Consider the following 21,754-nt stretch of genomic DNA (forward strand, 5'->3'; position numbering starts at 1 on the left):
GACTAGGGTGACGATTTGTTTATGGCTTGGGCCGAGTGTGTCACCAACAACGTTAAGCAGAAATAAATACAAATAAACAATACATTGTTCCTAACTTGGAACCTTTTGGTTCTGAATTAAAATAGCAGCAAAGGAGGCAAGTTACGTATTCAGTAGATACGCAAGAAGTTAGTTCACATCCGCATGCGAAAGAGTTCCCTGTTATTTTAATTCACAAGATAAAAGGGGTCGTACGAAATGTACGGGCTCTTATTTCCACGGGAGCGTCATCTAAGCAAATATCTGAAATATCAGGTTACAGCAAAAATGAGAAAGTTACTTTTACTTTGAAGGGTATTCCTTCAGACCGAGTACAATTATGGCTTTATTTCCAGAAATTATGGTAAGGAAGTTGAAATTAGTTAAAAATCTCCGAGGAAATTTTTACACAATACAATTTTTCCTGAGTTCAGAATGCCGCTCGGAGGCTTCTCCATTACCGAGGTGATTTCATTAATGCTCTTTAAAAATCTCTGAGGCTGTTGTTTAAATAATTAGACGGCCGAAGGTCGAGTTTGTTTCATTTGCTCTCGTTTTGAATTGAAAAAAATACGCCGGAGATATTAAAGTAGGTGCGGAGTGCGGCGGGCGGATGAGATGAGATAGAGAATCCCGTCAAAAACATTTTGCACAGCGTGGAATAATGGACAAATCAGGGTGTGGAGCAGGTCGCAGCTGGGGAAGGTCCTTTGAAATATGAGCTCTGTTTATAAATAAAAGCGGTCGGTAATAGCGGGCCGTTTCTCTTCATTTCGTTTGAAATATATTGTAGGTTCAGGCCGGGCGCCGGCCGGTCAGGTGGCGGCTGCCGCACACGGCGCCTCGTGAAATTGGAACAAGTTCCGATCACTGTTTAGGGTTCGCAAGTCACCCGCTTGTTATTACATGAAAGAAATCATGCTCTTTGTACACACTCGTTATTTCTACGCGTTAGCTGATATTTGCTAGAAAGGCATTTTTTCTAGCTCCCTAACACTAAAGTGAGACAAATATATGGAATGAATGAACGACTCGCAACGAGCCTATTGACATTCTACCAAAGAAATAATATTCCCGACACAAACAACTACAAAGCGTGACCTTTAACCGCGTGTTGAGCTCTCAATAGAAATTTAGTCTGAATTTAGGCCCTAAGTTAGGTCGTTATCTAGAAAATCCCAATTCACTATTTTAAGTATCTAGTACTTAAAACAAAGGTATGAGGGGAAACCGAATCAAAGAACTTGTAGAATGGGTAGGGACACTGGATCTGTAATTGCTGGTAGAACAGCCTCAAGTGTATTCTGAGAGTAGAAATATAATTTTCAACTGTCAACATTACAGTTGAAAATGTTACAACTGTAAAATTATCTATAGTATAAAAATAAGTCGGGTTTTCCTTCCTGACGCTGTAACTCCAGAACGCACGAACCGATTTCACGGTTTTGCATTCGTTGGAAAGGTCTCGGGTGCCGTGAGGTTTATAGTAAAGAAATGTTACGAAAAATTTAAGAGAAAAGCAAGAAAACACGGAAAGTCATTGGTGGCGAAACGGAGTTCGCCGGGTTTGCTAGCAATTACTATAAATATAATTAATTACTATTGTAACTACTACGTATACTAACTACTAAGACAATGAATGCTGACGGTGCCGGCGCGCGAGTGAAAGGATTTTTTTAATATCAAGGCAGTGCTGCTTGTACTCAACTCAATGCAAACGGTTATTTCAATGTCTTTACTATCAGGGGGCGTAGCTCAGATGGTAGAGCGCTCGCTTAGCATGCGAGAGGTACCGGGATCGATACCCGGCGCCTCCAACCTTTTATTTCACTTTTTCCATTTTACAAATTAAAACTATCCAGTACAATTTGGAATGTAAACTGGAAATATTTAAACAGTACAAAGAGCAGCAGTAATGAATAAAGTTGTGTAAATAACTGGTGTGCAAATTACCATCAGCGCAGCCTCCAATTACCATATCGAGATTGTTTTAATTGGATGCAGATTTACACGCTCCGATACATCCACAAAAATACTGCACAGGGTTAATTCTGTAAATGACACTTTACTTACTGAGCAGTTATTTCTGCGAGTCAATATTGAATCTATTTAATTTGCTTGCCGTTGCCCATTGCGCTTTGCGAAGGGTTCATTAAAAACAGGTTGACAACAATGTATTTGTATATTGCGCGACGCGACTTTCCAATTGGTGTACACTAACAAGACTTTGAAACGGGTAGGACTGTAATAATAAGCCCCGTAATCCCACAGGTGAAGTCGGTACAGTATAAACCTCTTCGATTTTATGTGATCCTTATTGGCGAGCGCTCCTGGTCACTTTCAATAAGTTGAGTCACATATTCCCCGATGGCGATTCTATTATAAATAACAATGTGAACGTACCGATCCTTTCCGTCCGGGGAAGCTGAAGAACACGTCCGGCCCGTTCCGGTGCGGCATCTGCCGGAGCACGTTCAGCAGCTTCGCAGAATGCCGCGGCTGTAACATACACATATTATTGAAACACATTTTATATAGAAGTTGAGAATGATAGTCGTAGAGAAATGAAAGATATAGAATGCCTTTTCTATAAATATCAGGAACTTTTAATTCATTACAGATATTTTCAATAATAAAACGGGCTCTTCAGATGTCTCTAATAACATACCTGTAGAAATGTCGGCGTACCGTACCATAAACACATCTCTGCCTACGACTTCAGAGAATAAAATACGTAACATTATGTTCCGTTAATAATATTACAAAAGTTGAAAACATAACAATACGGTGTATAATATAGGACGCCAGAAAGGTTCGGGTCTTTTTAAAATAATATTGTATAAGCGCCTATTTCTATCCAATTTCATTCGCTTTTTATTAAAGCAAGTTATTTTTATTAAAGCCTTTTAGCCACATTTTCAAACAAGGATAATAACAAAGAAAAAATCTCTTCCAAGTTGAAAGTTTTAAAATACTACGACATAAACCCTCTCGATATTGGCAGTAATGGCGGCCGATAAAGGAAGCCTTGCCAACGCAAAAATAAAAGGAAAAATTTATAAAGCTGCCAGACAGTCTTTATCTCGCAAAAAATATTTTAATCTTGACTTGTTCCTTGCTAATGACTTGCTTTTACTAAAACTCAAAAAACCTACATAGGAATAGATTAAATGCGAGCTAAAAGGACAAGCGATTCTCATTCACAGGCAAACATAAACACAAAGTAAGAGTGCCGCCTGTGCCGGCTAATTACCGTTTCACCGCACTGTCTGTAAAACGATGCAAATTTCAAAAGCATTGGCGGTGCGGCTAATTGCACGTTTGGTCGTAGCCTTCCCCATTTGTCCGTGTTCTTCTCGTATCCCTCTAGTTTATGTTGCCCTGGTCGAATTAGACCGTTTTTGCGGGGGCGGTAGCCGAGAATTTGCGTCAGGAACGCTTTCAGTTCGGAGTGGAACTTTGTAATGACATTTTTAAATGTCAACAGAGATAGGAATTCGTTTTGCGGAGCAATAAATTGGTTGTTCAAAATAAAAGTTCAAAGTTGCGAATATTTTGCTGTGAATTGTTGCTGGACAGGTATTTATATTGTTATCACATACGCAGGAGGGTTCAATTTTGTATAGCTATGTGTTAAAACTTGGGTGCTCGGTTTCTCATTAACTGGACGTAAAGTTCCTCAATTTAGTTTTGAAGTAGAAAGAACTAGAGTCTGTAGTGTAGAACTGTAGAAGTAAGTTTGAAAAGCAATAAAAGTCCATGTTTTTGTGTGGTAGTGTTGAGAAGGCGGTCGTCTCGAGTGGCCGGCCGAGTACACTCGAGCCGCTGATGCCCGGAAACTATCACTTATGTTGCGCCCTCTTTGCTCCGAAACGAATATAAAGTTACACACGCCTAGTAAACGTGATGTATGAGAATACAAAAATACGTGACGATTATGTGAACGTGAACAGATTAACAAGGGAGGCAAAATATAAAGTTATTTTTTAGATTTATTTAGGTACAAATGGATTTTTGTAGAAATGTATTGGTGAAATAAGACTATGCTTACCCATTTTCCGTTGACCGCCTTCATGGCACTGAACAGCTGTTTGAGCTCCTTGACTGTGACACTGTAGCTGGCCAGCACTCCCAGCATCTCGATGAGAAGGTCTGCAGGACAAGTAGAAGAATACTTATAGTTAAATTAAACATCCACTAAGAATACCATCATTGCAGTAACTGAGACTACAAGAGGACGTGGTTCAGTCGTCAGATCGTTCAAAATAATGTGCAGTGCAGTGATATTGCCACAAACAGTTACCATATCGTATCTTAGAAAATAAATCAGTCGCCTTTTCCTCGACTTTTTACATGAAAATTTATTGATGATAGAATTAACTTTGGTAAAGTTCACGAAGAAACATGAAAGGTGGTTAACGAGCTTTAGACAATGTTTCTCGTAAATATTAAAAGTAATAATTTGCTGTTTTCCCACAAATTATCCTCGTACCAAACTAACGGAGTCCGTTTTTCAAAGCCAAACAAATATCACTAACAGATAAATTAATGAGGTATTTAATTACAGTGTCACACACAGCACGGCTCTTTGTAAAATATACAGGCTAATTGGAATATCCAGTAATTAATTAATACAAATTATAAATTCACGCGAGACCAACCGAAACAATGCAATACTTACACACACAAGTACACTAAATACAAATACACAATACATAGGTATTGATGTGTGTGTGTGTATGAATCACTAATTAAGATTAGGCCTGCGGACCCCAGCTCAGCTAGTTGTATCCTAAATTGGTAGTCGCCTACAGTGACTGGTCTCGATTTGAGTACAACGTGTAGTTTTCGATAAGTCGGTCTATTTGTACCCTTTCATAATACGATAGTAATGTTTTACCTCACTAACATTTTATGTTGATTTTGGTCTAAATAAAGGTATGTAAATTTTTATAGTAAATCAACATTTGTAACAAACTTAAAATCATAAATGTAAATATTTTTTTGTTAAAGTACGTAGCTTTAATAACAAACGATAAACGTACAAGCTTAGCACCAGTTCGTGTTCCAGCGCTATACTCACCGTGTCTGTAGATAGAAAATAAAACTTTATTCTCCCTCAGACGGCAGAGGTTTTAATAAAAACATCCACATTTGTTCGATACGCCACCGCAATATAAAATATTGCCTTATAAACATTACTTTATAGCGCCACAAATGATTTGTTTGCAATAAAAAGCAACTTTTCAGACCAATTTATTGGCCATTGGTGTACGGGCCATTAACTTAATAAAACAAACGAAATCATTTATCTAATTGGACTCGAAATGTGCTATACCTACACTTTTATTACTCGTTATAGAAAATATTACTCGTAAGCAATTTATTACAATTGAAGAATAAAATAAATAATTGCTTAGTTAGACCATGTGAACAATTCGCACGATAGACATTTGGAATGTATCTATTCTCGTCATGAGAGCCTGGTAGTGGTTGGTTACACTTGGTGACCATACGGTACATACATTATGTATGTACATTATTCCACAATCCTTTTACAACACCCACGGGAGGTGATAGGTAGCTGTTATCTGTGTATCCTCGAGGAGAATGCCGCGAAGTATTAAATATTAATTGTTAGGAAATTGACTAAACCGCAGTCCCTTGAGCGCCCACTTAAGTTTCAATCGGCTGCCTGTTTAATAAATAAATAGCTCACCGCTAAATATCTTCGTAGTTACGCAATTGTTCGGGACTGTTCGAATCAATATTTGATCAGCTATTTGAATTATTCGGATTACTTTATGAAACAACTCTATTACACAGAATTGAGTTTTAATTTCTGAATAAACTCAAAATTAGTCGTTCAGCGTTTTAATTTGGAGTTTAAAAATTACTAGTAATTTCAAAGGCCCGCTCACTCGGCTTTCATATGAGTAAAAAATATTCAGAAAGATCTTTTAATATTCGTCTGTTCATTACGCTTCTTGACATATTCCACCAGGGAGCCATAAGCTGTGGTGCATGACATTTATATAAAATCATTTAGAGCATCTCATTTCCCAGCAGTGGCTGGTGGCAATCATGCAAATTATTCGCTTGAAAATAGTGGGAGCAGCGCTGCAGCGGCCGGGAGACGCATTTACCTCTTGTTGCTTGCTGTGTACTGCAGACTTAGCATAATTACCTGCTGCAATTCTAAAGATAATTACGTACGTACCCATTAATGAGGTGCATTACCTACTCGGATATATATTTATGTAAAATACTTTCGTTATTCTCATGTGTTGTATACATTAGAAATACGTTATTTTTCACGATTACAGTGTAACAGCGCTGTCTCTCGAACGTGTCGGGGTGGCGCGTGCTTGGTATCAATCAGACTCCTTTTGAATTCAGCTTCCATCAGTCAGGTAAGTCACATGAGCTTAAAAAATCACCTAACAAAACAACAATGCGGAAAGTCCATCTGTCACGTAATGGCCGGCGCATTGTTCTCGGGTTAATCCCGGGCAACGCGTCGGTGGCTAATCCCGGCGTAATTCCGGCAGAGTCCGGGATTCGCGCTTCCCGACGCCCCGCCGTCCCGGTGCTACGCCGGCGCCCCAGTTAATGCCATCCTCGGGATATTAAAATGCTTCTCGCGATTATGCTTGGGAAATATTAATGGAGATTTTTCACACCAATTCTCGGTGAAAAGTCATGTTCATATTATTTTTATGAGCTAACGTTTAGTTTATTGCTTAGTAGGGCTTGACACCGACGTCGTTTATAGCAGACTTTAGAAATATATTAGAAACAGACGGGCAACTTATATCTCCTTAAGAATAAACTTCGGTTTGCAACGTTGCTTGTGATTTGATTATTAACATGACTTCATATTTCAAACGATATATATCAGATGTTGCAAATTATCGCTCTAAGCTCTAATTAGTTATATCGATATCTGAATGATGACGTCATTCAGTTAATTAACCTGACATCATGATACTAACGAGTAACTAACCAACATAAATTGGTATACCCAACAGTAAACAAAGGATCACTAGGCACCCAATGAACTGATAACTATGTACCTACATACTAATTATGTACAAGTATATATTCCTAGTACGCACGGCATCAACCCCTAGACTTAGCGGCTCAATACGAGTCAATGAAATGCTCTCAAATGCACGGGTTGTTTGAGCCGCAAGCTTTACAATAAACATCAAAATGCACCTCTATTAATTTGCTGGCCGCCTGGTAGCCGCGCCACCGCCCGTCCAACCCTCGCTTTGCAAATACTGATTATAATGGAGCTTTTGTACTTAATTAAATACTTGTGTTCAACCAATTTAATTCAGGTATTTCGCACAAATAGGTTCGTTTTAATAAACCTGAAAACGCAGGAACAGTAATAACGTAAAATGCATTTATGTGGTACATACCTAGTAACTATGTACAAAATTTTCATCAGCTCTATTGAAAATAAATGAACAATAGCTATGTCTGACTAACTGATATGTATTTAGGGAAATTGTTGAATATTATGAACACAACTAATATTTGTGCTATAATGTTTACGGCTTGATAAAATTGTATTGAAATAGTTAGTAGATGATTCGGTAACAAAAACATTGTTTTCTCTCAACTCTTTTGTACAATAGAACATTACAAGTAAACCCTTCAAGTCTTTCATTAACAACAAAACCATTTATTTTCTCTTCAATTTTAAAAATGATGCTCTGACAGCACTATTGTACCGCGCCCGGCTCGGTCCACGCTAAGTACTCTGTCGGAAGTAAGCTATTACTCGGTGCTCCAATGATCCTTTCAAAGCTGGCCTCCTGGTACTACCATAGTTATTCAAAGTTTATTAGAATTTCATTTAAAAATACATAAATAATAATGTAACTTCAGTTAAAAAATGGCATAATATTATTACACCTTTTAAGCCCCGAAAGGGGTAGTGAATCCCATCCCATGTGATCCGAAAAATAAAACACAAGGTACTTTGTGCGAACCGCGATAAAACCCGAGACACAAGAAACTACACAGAAACATAGTCAAGGAAATACAACAAGAAATAACAACTGTGCTGAAAAAGTTATCTTTGTATAAGAAAATTGTTCGTTTGAATTTACATTTCACTTCGATGCAAAACCTGAACATACAACAGTTATGCTTCACGTCTACCACCAAATTTTCCATGACGCGTGCTCTTTCCCACTATACGTAAAAAAAATCTAAAAAAAATTATAAAATGTTTTGGAGGCGCCGGGTATCGATCCCGGTACCTCTCGCATGCTAAGCGAGCGCTCTACCATCTGAGCTACGCCCCCTGATAATAACTCCTTCCAATTTAGCATTGTGTATTGTCCAGTACTCAGTACAAGTAGCACGCTCAAGGCGATATAAACTAGATCGAGACGTGACATTTCGTCATACGCATTGGTATACGACGCATGCGCACGTGCCTTTCTCTTTAGTTGTACGTATGTACGAGACATACAATTTTTAAACCAAGGTGCGAATTGACTCAGTTCAAAATACTAAGAATGAATGCACAAAATCCATAACTATAATGCATTAAATCTAAACCACTACAGACATTGTTTCAACTATGACTCATTATGATTGTCCTGTCATGTCCTAGTTTCCTAGTAACAGACCGCCGCTTAATTACTTGAAAAATACAAGAAATTACCCGAAAGTGTTAAAATAATGTAATCAAGCTATTTTCAGTTTCTTAAAAAGTTTGTTGTTTACGACCTAGGCAAGTGATTACAAATGCCACCCATTAAGATGGATAGTCCCGCCGGGTGGAGACCCCCTAAATATTACGAACAACAAAGTAGATTTATTTAAGAGGTCTACTAAACTAATATAAAGCCTTTCTAAGTTCTTAGTGATTTTTACAAAAGGATCTAAACATAAAATATGTAAATTAATTTGATTATACCTCTAATCCTTATTTTACTGTTACTACCGTCACAACAAAGATTCACATCTAAGTTTCTTTTTATAAATGCTTATTCTACACCCTTACTTTACTCGTGTTACCGTTACGACCCTTCCCTTTGTAAAGTTTTTTTACTGCTTCTTTCAAGAAGGGGTCTTTCACTATCATCAGTCAACTGCCTTTGCTTCAAATCTCTGTGCTTTTATAATGTCCTGGTATCCCTGAGAAAATTACGAACAGATTTTACCCCTTTCGATCATTTTAAGAACAGCTGATAATTTTTGGAACAGCTGTTTCAGAAAAAAAAATGTAATAAAATCACTGGCCTTTGGGTTGTGGTACAGTAAATCTCTTCCTAAAAAGTGAAGCCCTAGTGATCCTGAGAAACTATTTTGGTCCCTTTATTTTGATCCCTTAAGTTGTTGCGATCATCCTTGACTTTTTTGAACTGGAATGCACACTGTTTTCTCCTGGCAGGTTCTGTTATCCTAGTAACGATGAGAAAAGTAAGATTGAGAAATATTTCTTAAGACTCAAACTACAAAATAAGGATTTCAAAAAAAATTAAGTATAGGCGCCATGCCATCAAAAAAATTGTGATAAAGAAATATGATCTTCAGTTAGGTTATGCTATCCTGGTGTACATGAGAATTTAAACCGCTCTTTGAGAAATTCTACAACATAAGGTTTGTTCATTCATTCAACTTGAGATTTTTTCTTTAGATTTGAGAATAAAAAAATATTGTGAAACGATCAAATGTATTTTATGGGAAATTCTAGATACTACACTTGAAGAAATACACGTAAAAATTGATGCAATTTAAAGTTTTCCATTTAAAACTTGCTGGCAATAATTCGATGTGGGAAAAGATTTTTGTATTTCATCGTCTTGAAGTATTTAAGAGTTTGTTTAATTTTCTTTTTAAATCCTTTCGTAATAATTAAAGTACAGATTAGGCTTATCTTTTTTTCTCCTCTACTCACATAGTTTGCTGGCATCCTATAAAACAACCCTTATTCGCTTATGATGGCCTAGTAGCTGTGAGAATCTATTAGAAAGTTCGGTAAAAATATTAAACCGTAAATATTTTTTTACCTTTACGTCTACCTGAACGTTACAAAAGACCACCTAATTTCTCATGAAATCCTGGTTTTCTTGGGAATAAACACAGAAGGACTCTGGAACAGAAAATATTGTTCGTATTTTTTTCAAATTATGAGCATCGTTCGTGTTCGCAATGTGAAACAGCAAATATTTTCTTGCTCTTTTTAAATTCGTTGAGCGTTCTCAAGAATCCCCTCAAGCTCTTAAAACATTTTTAAACGCCTACCTGAGGGCTTATGGCTTCCTGGTACGCGTGAGAAATAAACAAACCCCGTGCGATTTAATGTTTCAAGCGGGGAAGATCTGACATTTCCATTATTTTAGGTTGGAGTAAGAGTTTATTTTACCGTAGAATTAATGAAGTACTAATTTAACGGCAGGAAAATAACAACATTATAAATTATGCAAAAAGGTTGCACGCATACAGATGTTTTAAAACAAACAATTTTCACACAAAACACGTCATGTATTTATTTCACCAGTCGTGTAGGTTCCTTTTCAATCCCTATTTGCTTAACCAACTGAAAGTAAAGTTGAGTTCGAGGTGTGGAATTAAATTTCCAAGAAAGCCACACACGAGTCGACGCTGCACCTGTATCACTAGTTACTGCGAGTTGTACAGAAACTACACGAGTTGATAATTAAAAGTTTAACTTGACGTCTCTCGTTAGGTACGATTAAACCGACAGGTGACTACTATTTCAATGCATGGAATTTGCACATAACTACATGTCACCAAAATATCGTAAGTTCAAACCCAGTAAGACATTTATTAAGTTTCTTAAAATATTCTTTTTTTCACGTCACATAAATAATTCATTATTATTTTACAAATTGTCATATTCAGTTTCAATCCAATACGATTCTTATTAGAATTTCGATCTAAAAACGTTCCAAGAAAATAATCTTGCTTAATTATACACCAAGCAAAAAAAAACAGGTTGGAGGCGCCGGGTATCGATCCCGGTACCTCTCGCATGCTAAGCGAGCGCTCTACCATCTGAGCTACGCCCCCTGATAGTAAAAACATTGAAAACTACGTACAGTATATAGAATGTCCACTATCACACTTGTATTGCTTGCGGCAATATTACAATATTACTCAATGACTGGCTTTACTAATCTTTAGCAGTTCGTGGTATTCTTTTCCTGAAGATATGTGTACAACCTTCGCTGTTCCTATTAATTCCTGGTACAATACGTAGGAATGTACACCATGTACAGGAGTTACTTATGAACAGCAAAAATACGTATTTTGACATTATTTAATTTACTGATGGTGTCTAATCAATCAATTCCTGGTTTAACTGACATTATAATAACTTGATCAGTCAAATACTGGATGGTTTCATACAAATACAACCTTTAAATTTTGAAATGGCGTGAATGAGCCTGTATTTATAGAGCCATGAATCCATGAAACAAACTTCAAATAAATAGGTTTAACGAAACTTCGGTGAAATAATTTCTGAAACAAAGATAAATAGCTCCCTGGAGTTATTTATTATTTGCGTGTGAATAAACTACTGACGTACTTTACAGATAGCTAGGTCTATGTAGTGTACACACATATAAAGCGGATGATAGTACAGAATTAATATAAATCATGGAAGGTTAACATTAGAACTTAAGATGGGATATTTGCCATGTTTAGATGGGATATTTACCATGTTTATTTATGTCTATGAGTTTCCGATACTTAGTGTTAGTGACCATGTCAATTTAAAAACTTATATCATAGAAGGGTTACGAATGAAAACCTCTAAAACAGTTTCTTGGCAGAAAAATACATAAATTACAGTGGGTAACACATATAACTGAAAGAATCCTAGTTGCTGAAGCCCTTAATAAGCACATAATAGTAGGATTTGAAATGAAATTGATTAACCAGTTCTTGTTATTACTAACTTGTTGCAACTTATGCCAGCCTGGTGAAGCTATATCCCAACAAACCACTAGGGAACTGATCAATAAACACGATTCCTTGATAATTACATGAAACTCGACAATTGTTACTAGTTTACCATCTTACGAACAGAAACAACTATCCTAAAGTTTAACTTAGTTGCTAGAATATAATGCGGGACGACCATTTTCACAGCTGTTCACAATTCACGATCCAATTCTGAGAGAATAATAATTGTAACCAAATACAAAACAAACATTTACTTACTAAAGAAAAAATAGAAAGAATTCTTCAAAGAGGAACAAAAAATTCTTATTGGAGGCGCCGGGTATCGATCCCGGTACCTCTCGCATGCTAAGCGAGCGCTCTACCATCTGAGCTACGCCCCCTGTTGGTAAAGACATCGAAATATACAACAACATTCGTATCACAGTTGTATAACAATTTTTAACACAAGGACAATAGCACGCAATTATGACAACGTACGCGATACCTTTCACTCAAGCACAGAGCACGTTTTTGGCTGCGAACAAATTCATGTTATCTCACGTCTTATAAATCACTCTGATACCAACATTAATCGCGTCATAAAACAGTTTAGCAACCAATAAATGTTTCAATATTAAATCTATAATGTTACGCAAACTTTGATATGGGTGAAGTTGATATAATTGGGTTTAGAATTATTGGTAGACAATGATTCGGATAGTTTTCTTCTATCCACATTTTTCCTTATAATACCATTGACATAATCCCACCTCTCCTACATCTCCCCCCTTGGATGGAACCAGGATTATATCCATCATTCTTTGTCACCTGCCAAGGAAAGGATGATTCCTTTCCTGCACTTTCATATCTCGACGGTCGGACGATTTTCTTTTCACCCCTAGCATTGAGAGTCACTATAAGTATACTTACACCATACTTTCTTATATTTCATTCAGTACTGATATCAAGTCATTATTTAACGTGTAACGTAACGACTGATTGCGTATTATTTATATGTAACTGAACAGTAAATTTAATATATCTACTATCAGGGGGCGTAGCTCAGATGGTAGAGCGCTCGCTTAGCATGCGAGAGGTACCGGGATCGATACCCGGCGCCTCCAACCTTTTGCTTTTTCTTATTGGTAAATATTTTATTTTTAAAGAATTTTCTTATTAGATAACTTATTTTTCTTATAAGATATTGTTTACTGATTAAAAAAATAAGAATAATTATAGAATTACATCAATTCAAAATAATAAAGAGTTCAATGAATAACCCATGGGTTAATGTGCCTTTATCATCACCAACTGGAAGATCTACTGTTAGACAAAGACGAGAAGTCCAGCCTAGTTCCCAAGTTGGCAATCAAAATGCACATAAATGCAAGTGGCAGATTATTGAGAAAAGAAAATATTTGGTTGAACGAATTCGTTCACACGTTCACTAGGATTTCAGAAGAGAACAGGATAATATTAGATCCAAGAAAAGGTCGGTTGGATTTTTTGCCAGCTATCCTGTTATAAGATACGACATTATTATATTTTTCTCACACCTACTAGAGCATCATAACAGTTCAACAGTATTGCTATTGATTATGGGGTAAAACACAAAAAATAAGGGTGAATGATTACACACATAGTAAAAAATTATTCCCATTCTTAAATTGGGTTTTACCAGCGATTAGTTACTCCAAGCTTTACTAGGATAGCAGAAGTCAGTAAGATACCGTGTCAACAAAATAATTGTGAAACATAATATAGAGTACAAAAATATACGAGAATGTATCGCACTTATTCCCTGGTTGAAATATATAACTTGGTTATTTCAATTGGTTAATATTTAATCAAATTTTAACTGGAATAGCAGAAGTGAATAGGATACCGTGGTAACGAAATATGTATCGTATGTTTAACAACATAAGGTACAAAAATTATAAGAAGAACGAGTAGAAGTTACTCCCTGGTTAACTTTGTAAATTTAGATTTAACCAGCGGTTTAACATTTAATCAAAGCTTTACCAGGATAGCAGAAGTTCATAGGATACTGTGTTAACGAAACATGTATCGTATGTTTAACGTCATAAGGTACAAAAATTATAAGAAGAACGAGTAAAGTTATTCCCTGGTTAACTTTGTAAACTTATTTAACCAGCGGTTAAAATTTAATCACAGCTTTACCAGGACAGCAGAAGTGAATAGGATACCATGTCAAAAAATATGCAACGTAAAGATGAAAGATATAGACAAAAAAATATAAGGTCCCGTTTCACCACCCTTGATTAAGTATTGAGTAGACGAGAAGTTTACTTCGTAGTTAAAACTAAGTTTATCGAACAATTAGTTCCTCCAAGTATTACTAGGATAGCAGGAAGCAATAGGATACATCGATATACGTATAAAAGGTACAAGAAGTAAATAACGAAGGTCTAATGGGATAATTTTATTAATAGTTTTTTTCCTATTACATTAAAATGTATTCATTAGTTACGGTTCATTTAGTTAAATCAAAATTTATTCACACCTTTACTAGGATTGCAGAAGTCAATAGGATATCGTGTCAATGAAATATGGACAATAAAAAATCAGGTAAAGTTCTTACGAGAAGGGACTTGATAAAAAAAAAGGAAAGGCGGGCGCTGGCTCATGTTTTCGAATGAACGTTACTTATTCCTGTCGTTCACACACAAACTAGGGATTCAGAAATTACCAGGATATGCAAGGGATGTCTGCTCAAAATGTTTTTGTATTTAGGAAGTTGACAACGCATCATACAAAACTTAATTCAATACTAATGTAGCGTATTACACAATTTTTTTCGTACGTAAAACAAAATACAGAGAGATATTTTTTTCAAAACAGTTCCACATTTTCTATTTGCGTTTACTGTACAAATAGGCAACACAAACCTGAATGGCAATAAAAACTGTTATTGACATAGCCAGGCCAGGCTGTTGTGGCGTACGATGTAAACTAGGCCGAGCCTGCCATTACCACTTCTGTACTTCTGTAGGCCTAGTCTAATAACTAAAGTAAACATTAAGTAGCTGACTTATCGACAACTACGATTATAATATTATTGTAAACTAGATTTATTGCTAACGTAATACACTAATCAATCAGATGGTTCTAATAATTTTATTTAATTTCCTGAAGTTTCAAATTGGTTACGTTGCCTAGTTGTAGAAATTATATACGTTGCTGCTAATTTTCGTTTCATTTGAAATGCCTGTGACCTAATTTTGATTGTAATACCGTAATTAGTAGATTTGAGGAAGTGTTAAAATATATATAAAAAACCTAATTCGGATGTGACTTTATGTAGTTACGTCTAGTGACGTGGTGTTATAACTAGTGACCTCGTAAGTGAAGTGAATGTACAGTGATTGTGATAGCTGTAAGTAGTCGATAAAGACAATGCGTTTTTTGTACTGTTAATTCAACAGGGGGCGTAGCTCAGATGGTAGAGCGCTCGCTTAGCATGCGAGAGGTACCGGGATCGATACCCGGCGCCTCCAAAGGTTTTCTTTATGTTTCAATAGTTTTAGTTTCTTTTTTGCATAAAAATCTAAATGAATGTAGAACCTGGCCTAATTTTATTTAATGATATCACCATTGGATGTGCAAATGCACACACATGCAGCGTCCCAATACACACTCATTTCAAGCTCGGGGACACATTGACCCCGTTTCCATACAAAGGTAACGTGAAAAATAAAGAACGAGCGAAATGAAGGGAGAGAGGTACCAGGTGAACATAGAACACAATGGGTGTCATGCACTGTATGGCGTACGTGGAAAAGACGTAGCCCTTTTACGTGTTTTCAACTAAACGTGTGACCTACGCTCGAGGCCTTCTAGGGGCTTCGTGAATTACAAAACGGTTTTGTTGTAAAAATAACTCTAGGTATACATATGTTTTGTTCGTACATCTAGACTGACACTTGGCTGAATTATTCGTATAGTCCAGTCAAATAAGGTTAAATTAGGTAAGAATATCGGAATGCTAGATACGTAGCTGTAATTTTGTATATACTTGTATATTGACCTCCTAAAACTTGTCTCAAAACCTACATATGGTAGGGTGTAAGCAACCATTAAAATTCAGGGTCAAAGGGACCAAAAATCGTTTTTTTGCGGTTTTTTCGAAATATCTCATTTCCTATAGGTTTTTGGTAGTTGTATCGTTGAAAGTTTCCATTAAAATCTACAGCATATATTTTTTTTAGTTTTCTTACTCACTTATTTTAAAAGTTAGAGGGCAGGACACATTCGATAGACCTCATTTTTCCACTTTGGAAGTGTCTATCTTTCTAGTACCGAAATAAGAAGCAGGTAAAAAATGTAATCAAAAAAATAAATGGATTTAACAATACAAATAAGAGGCGCACATGAGCATACTTATACCATATCCGTGAAACACTTTAACTACGCATGAGGGTATAATATTATGCGACGCCACTCGTTCAAGAGTTTACCATAACGGATATTGTTGAGAATAACGAGATTTTTACACAAGGGGGAAAATTCATAAGGAAAAAATAAGTCAGATCAAATTATTTTTGATTTTTCACTTCGCTGAGTCGTGTGACGTGTCGTCTTCTCCTTTAAAACGTCAACACGTCCAAGTAAATTATACTTTCTACAAGATTTAGTAATTCTCAAATTGTTGTCAACAAGTTCCTGCATTTATTTGTTTACATTTTTTTAATAATAAAGCTAGCTAAGTACTTTCTTAAACTTGTTCAAGAAGTTACTTAAGAAGAAGGGACTATTCTTATTCTTGTATTTTCTTCAAATACCAGGGTAACAGCAAGTAATAAGAGGTGTTTGCCGACTATATAATAAAACCAACGGAACAGTTTTTCATCTCTTTCTGTCAAACAGGTGCATATTGTGCCACGCAACTCAATTCTAAACTGAATGACTAAGGGAATAAAGCTTTAAGTCCTTAGTTAGCAGTAAGTTGTTTGGAATAAGTTTAAAATAAACGGAGGGTTAAAATAATTTAATAAGGGGCGGAGCGATGTTTTTATATTAGGTGTAGCGAGGAACCCATAGAAAAATCGCTCACAAGTGTACCAGGGACTCATAAGAATTGTATAGGACGTTGCTTACCAGCGACGACTGTCTCGGCGCGCGGTAGCCTCTGCAGCACATGGTGTATGAGGCCAACGTCTGTACAGGCTTGAAGGTTACGCACACTCTTGCGCAAAATTGCGATGAACACTGACCATATTTCCGCCTGAAACAATACAAAAATACTTGATTAGAAAACGTATCCTGAACATAAAGTGGATGACTTCTGAAACAATCAGTGGGAGTTAAAAAGTTAGGGTAAGCCAACAGAAGCTGGCAAGCGTATTATAGCATAATCCACTTGGCGCGTTTATTCGTCCATACTAACGGCGCGCATCAAGGCAGAAATTTTCAATTTCAAAGCTTTCTGTTTAATAGAGCCTGCAGTGTAACGACGCAGCGACGGCATGCGAAATATTTTTAATGAAATTCTTTTCTGTTTGCGCCCTCGTGGTGTGCTGCAGTGCTGGTAATTTTAATTTTACACAACACTATGTGCGCCCGGCTTAATTTGCTCTAATTTACGCTAATGTAACAGGCATGTTGAGTTGCACGGCTGGGGAAGCAGGCGCACATTAGCCGGACCTTTGTTATTCTGCTTAATGCTCCAAATTAACCATTTCATTTTACTTTTAAAATACCAACTGCAAAAGAATAAACGAACCGTTTGAAGAAAATTAATTAGCTAATTAATTAAGATCTTTGTTCCAAGCTTTTTAATTAAACAAATGACTTCATGTTTACTAAACTTTTCCAAGTACCTAAACAATAACAATCAAATAGCTATGGTAACAATATTATACTATTATTGAAACCAGTAATTAACACATAATTATGAATTAAAAGTAAAACACCCTTACAAATAACAGATATAAGCACAACCATTAACTACCTACAAACAAATAAAATCTTGCAACTGTTCACACGCACCATGAAAGGGTTGCATTAAATTCCCATTGGTACCAGGGTACGATGAACGTATAAGCGGTGTACAACATTCCAACGGATTCCCACATTTCACACAAGCAGAATTTTGTTCCCATATGTACCGGGCCAACATGAGTGGCGAAGAGTTAGTTATACGCGTGTATCCCAAGACATTTTTGTGTAGCGGGGCAATGCAGGAAACCCCCGTGTAAAAAAAGATAAAGGAGATCCTTCAAAGGTTTTTTTATTACATATTTATAATGTGTTGTGTTCTTGTGAGCAAGAATATTAAAGTTTGGAAGTTCGCTTCAACAAATGTCAATTAGACTTGGGTATCGATAATATTTGAACAACAGGAAAAAATGGCTCTGTGGGTACTTATAAAATGCCGAGATGTTTATTTACTCAGTTGCTATAGAAACAAGAATTGTATAAAACATTTATTTGGCCATTTCGTGCATTTGTTTCGCAGACAAAACTGAAAGTGGGTAATTTTTTTTCTGCAGTACACACTAAAAATTCTGTACGAAATACAAACATTACTATTATTATAACGCCAACGGAACTCCGAAGTAGTAGTCGTTTTCTTTTATTGTCATCGACAGAACCCTTTATGATTTTACTGCCTATTTCCATTGTTCAGCCACTAGCATGCGAGAACAGAACAAAACCGAACACTGGGGTACTAGGGCACCAGTAAAGCGTAGTGTACTTGCATTACAAAAGCCCCTCGCAGCTCTAACGAGACCGGTTGTAATTATATTACATTCTTCTGCCGTTAGCAGAACAATCTCGGCGAAATTACAAGTTCACGGAGAATTCGCGCAATCCACCGGGGAACGGGAAGGTATTTTTATTTCTACAATTTGTAAAGGCGGTCACTTCATTACTTTGATTCCGGCCCTGATTATACATAATTAGGGGAATATTCTATTATTCTATAAACTCATTTCTTCTTTATTCGCGTTATCATTGTTTTATAAGATTTTGGTTTTGTTTAATGATATCTGTTTAGCGTAACAAGTATAAAAGCTTTTAAAATGTCAAACAATTTAATTTAAGAACCCATAGTACTGGCATACTTAGGTACCTGTTCATTTCTAGACTTTCTAGGCTAAATAACAGTTAAGTAATCAATTAATGTAAACTTTTGTTTGTAAACGTAGTCGACCTGAAACATTAGCAACGGCAGCAAAGTCACCGGTAACTTCGTCGGTTCGAAACATATTGTTTCTAAATTAATAAAGCATTTGTATTTGATGCAAACATTTGTAAAGGAACGCAAAGTTTCGTTAAAACATGTCGCACAACAATGAACAGTCGCCGAACAAAGTTTCCACTCGCAAACTGTACGCAGCAGTACAGCGGGCTGTATGTGTCGTGTCTGTAATCATATCCGCAGTCTAACATCATTATCTGATGAAACTCGCTGCTCGTCTCATCAACGTCTCGCGGCTCATGTTTGCCGGGTAACGAAACGTCTTGCCTACTGCACAACAAGAAAACATTTCTGTTTAATTATACCTACTACAAGCAAATCCGAATATTCATTAATCATAATATAGAGTCACGTTACTTGAGCGGTTTTCGTTATTACTTGCGTTCAGGTCTTCGAAAGGCAACTAATAACGCAAATTGCTGGAGAAACATGAAAGCTATTAATTTTCCAACATGACTGACACAAAAAGTGTAATAACAAGGCTAATAAAATCGTTGCTGCACAAGTGTTGGCCAAAAACCATCGACTGACGTCTGACAGGCCGGTGCTTCCCACACGGGCCTAAAGAAAAACTTCTCATAAGATGACTCGGCGGATTCCCAGTGTCGGCGCGTCGTCCATCACGGCCTGAGTGGCAGCCGCGCTCCCGACGTCCTGGTACTGAGGCCACGCATACGAGTGATGTATCACTTCATTACATTGTTGAAGGCAGCTTGAAAAATATACGTCTCCACCATTCTGAGGGCTTGGTGGAGAGTGCACAGCCGTGAAATGTGATATTGTCATTAGTTCCATAATATACTCTTCTTATTTTGGTTATTAGGAACGGAATGAAGGTGTTTTCTTGTAGTTGGATGAAATTATATGTTAACTTCGAAATGTATAAAATGTCGACTTAGCAAAAAGTCAAATTGATTTTGCAATAAAGATGTAACAATAGTAAAAGTAATAAAACAAAGTGAAAATAAAAGAGCCAAGCCTTGCTACGAACGAGGTCCAAATTATTATTTTCAATACTTGGAACTGCAAAACAAATGTAGGTATTGGATTCCATTCAAAAGGAAATCTACTGAGGTAGATAAACAAATACCTTTTGAAAAGATTTTTACTTTTTCTTTTCTGGGACTCGGAATGTTTCTATGAGCATCAAACGATTTCGTAACAGCAGCAAATTTATTTTGTAGTGAGAGAATTGTGAGTTTAACAACCTGAAATAAGTTACAAAGCTCTAGCAGAAAGACTAGTGTTGTACCCACGCTGCAAGCAAACATCGATACTTCAGACATGTTTATTTTTACATGATAGTGTTAAATCTATACATATAATAAAACTGTAGAAGTGTTATTTCTGTACATTGAAAAATATTTACAGTGTGGGTACATGTTTCCCTGGGTACTCGTACACGTGAACGGATACGGGTACGGGACCCAAATCACAGCCCAAATGCTGCCAGAAGTCATTATTCCACGAGCACGAAGTGGCGGGCAAAAGCTAGTTGTTAATAAGTCATTCACAAATAACCAATCATGCCAGAAACCAAAACATATCATACAGGAATATAACAAACTGGTACGTGAGTCTCAAAATGTAGACAAAACCAAAAGTAAAACCTCGTTCAGTCGTTGCATGCATTTATCTCTAAAAATATCATAGCAAACAAGACGCAGACGGTGCAAACGATGCACCCACGTAAAACTTTTGTCATGTCTATCGAGCGTGGGAGGATCAAATGTCTATATACTCGTAGAAGAGCTTACTAAGCACTATAGTACACCTAAAGAATTGAAAATTAATCCATACATTCAACATTATATGACATATAATTACAACAAATATATAAATATAAAGATTGTGTGTTTATGTGTATGTTTGTAAGTCAATCACGTCAAAATAGCTACAGGGATCGGGATGAAATTTGGAACAAGGATAGATTATGGTCTGTAATAACAAACAGGCTTTTTATCCCAAGGGAACGCAGGCGAAGCCACGGTAGCTAGTCTGTCAATGTCTATTGAATCGTTGAATCCTAATTGTAGCTAAGTGAGAGCAATTAAGGGATTGAATGCGTTATTTGCATATTTGCTATGTTAATATTTGCAATGAATACTTTGCGCTCAAATCTTCGATGTAGGAAATGGTAATATCAAGCCTTGTGGTATTCCTGCGGCAGTTCCAACTTTCTATTGATATTATCAAAAGACTATGATGTGGTTATGCAGCAAATAAGCATTTTTCGGAAAAATAATGTTACTTGCTTTGAAGCTATATGGAGACAACTGTTTTTCACCATTTCCTGCTATCAAACGCAATAATACCAGTACTACAGAATAAATAGTACGACAAAAAAGCCAGATACATTATTGATGTGACTCATGACTTTTTCGTATACACAAATCGGCATTACCAGGAGTTTATGATGCATAAGCAGGTCGTGGACATAACACGGTCCGCTGCTGATCCATATTTATGAGAGCCACGTTCGAATAAAAAAAAAAACAATGTAAGTTACGCTGTGGCTGTAACTTCAATTACAATGAACTGTTTTCTGTTATGTATTGTAACTAAACT

General features: G+C 36.5%; 1 protein-coding gene and 6 non-coding genes across 27 annotated transcripts in view; 3 read left to right on the forward strand and 4 right to left on the reverse strand.

Annotated features, from left to right (window-relative positions):
- Nucleotides 1-21,754, reverse strand: part of LOC118270887 (neurobeachin) — a 364,981-nt gene that overhangs the window by 170,226 nt on the left and 173,001 nt on the right. For all 21 annotated transcript variants that reach the window (XM_050695973.1, XM_050695965.1, XM_050695972.1 and 18 more), the window contains 3 exons: nucleotides 17,080-17,206; nucleotides 4,070-4,170; nucleotides 2,422-2,517 (listed from right to left, as the gene is read on the reverse strand). In XM_050695973.1, coding sequence (XP_050551930.1) covers nucleotides 2,422-2,517; nucleotides 4,070-4,170; nucleotides 17,080-17,206 — 324 coding nt within the window. The remainder of the gene's footprint in view (nucleotides 1-2,421; nucleotides 2,518-4,069; nucleotides 4,171-17,079; nucleotides 17,207-21,754) is intronic.
- Nucleotides 1,763-1,835, forward strand: Trnaa-agc (transfer RNA alanine (anticodon AGC)). The gene has a single exon. It is a non-coding gene; the product is annotated as a tRNA-Ala (tRNA).
- Trnaa-agc (transfer RNA alanine (anticodon AGC)) lies at nucleotides 8,270-8,342 on the reverse strand. Its single transcript has one exon. It is a non-coding gene; the product is annotated as a tRNA-Ala (tRNA).
- Trnaa-agc (transfer RNA alanine (anticodon AGC)) lies at nucleotides 11,010-11,082 on the reverse strand. The gene has a single exon. It is a non-coding gene; the product is annotated as a tRNA-Ala (tRNA).
- Trnaa-agc (transfer RNA alanine (anticodon AGC)) lies at nucleotides 12,290-12,362 on the reverse strand. The gene has a single exon. It is a non-coding gene; the product is annotated as a tRNA-Ala (tRNA).
- On the forward strand, nucleotides 13,013-13,085 carry Trnaa-agc (transfer RNA alanine (anticodon AGC)). Its single transcript has one exon. It is a non-coding gene; the product is annotated as a tRNA-Ala (tRNA).
- Trnaa-agc (transfer RNA alanine (anticodon AGC)) lies at nucleotides 15,407-15,479 on the forward strand. Its single transcript has one exon. It is a non-coding gene; the product is annotated as a tRNA-Ala (tRNA).

This window comes from Spodoptera frugiperda, chromosome 9 (assembly GCF_023101765.2).
Source record: "Spodoptera frugiperda isolate SF20-4 chromosome 9, AGI-APGP_CSIRO_Sfru_2.0, whole genome shotgun sequence".
NCBI classification, from domain to species: domain Eukaryota; kingdom Metazoa; phylum Arthropoda; class Insecta; order Lepidoptera; family Noctuidae; genus Spodoptera; species Spodoptera frugiperda.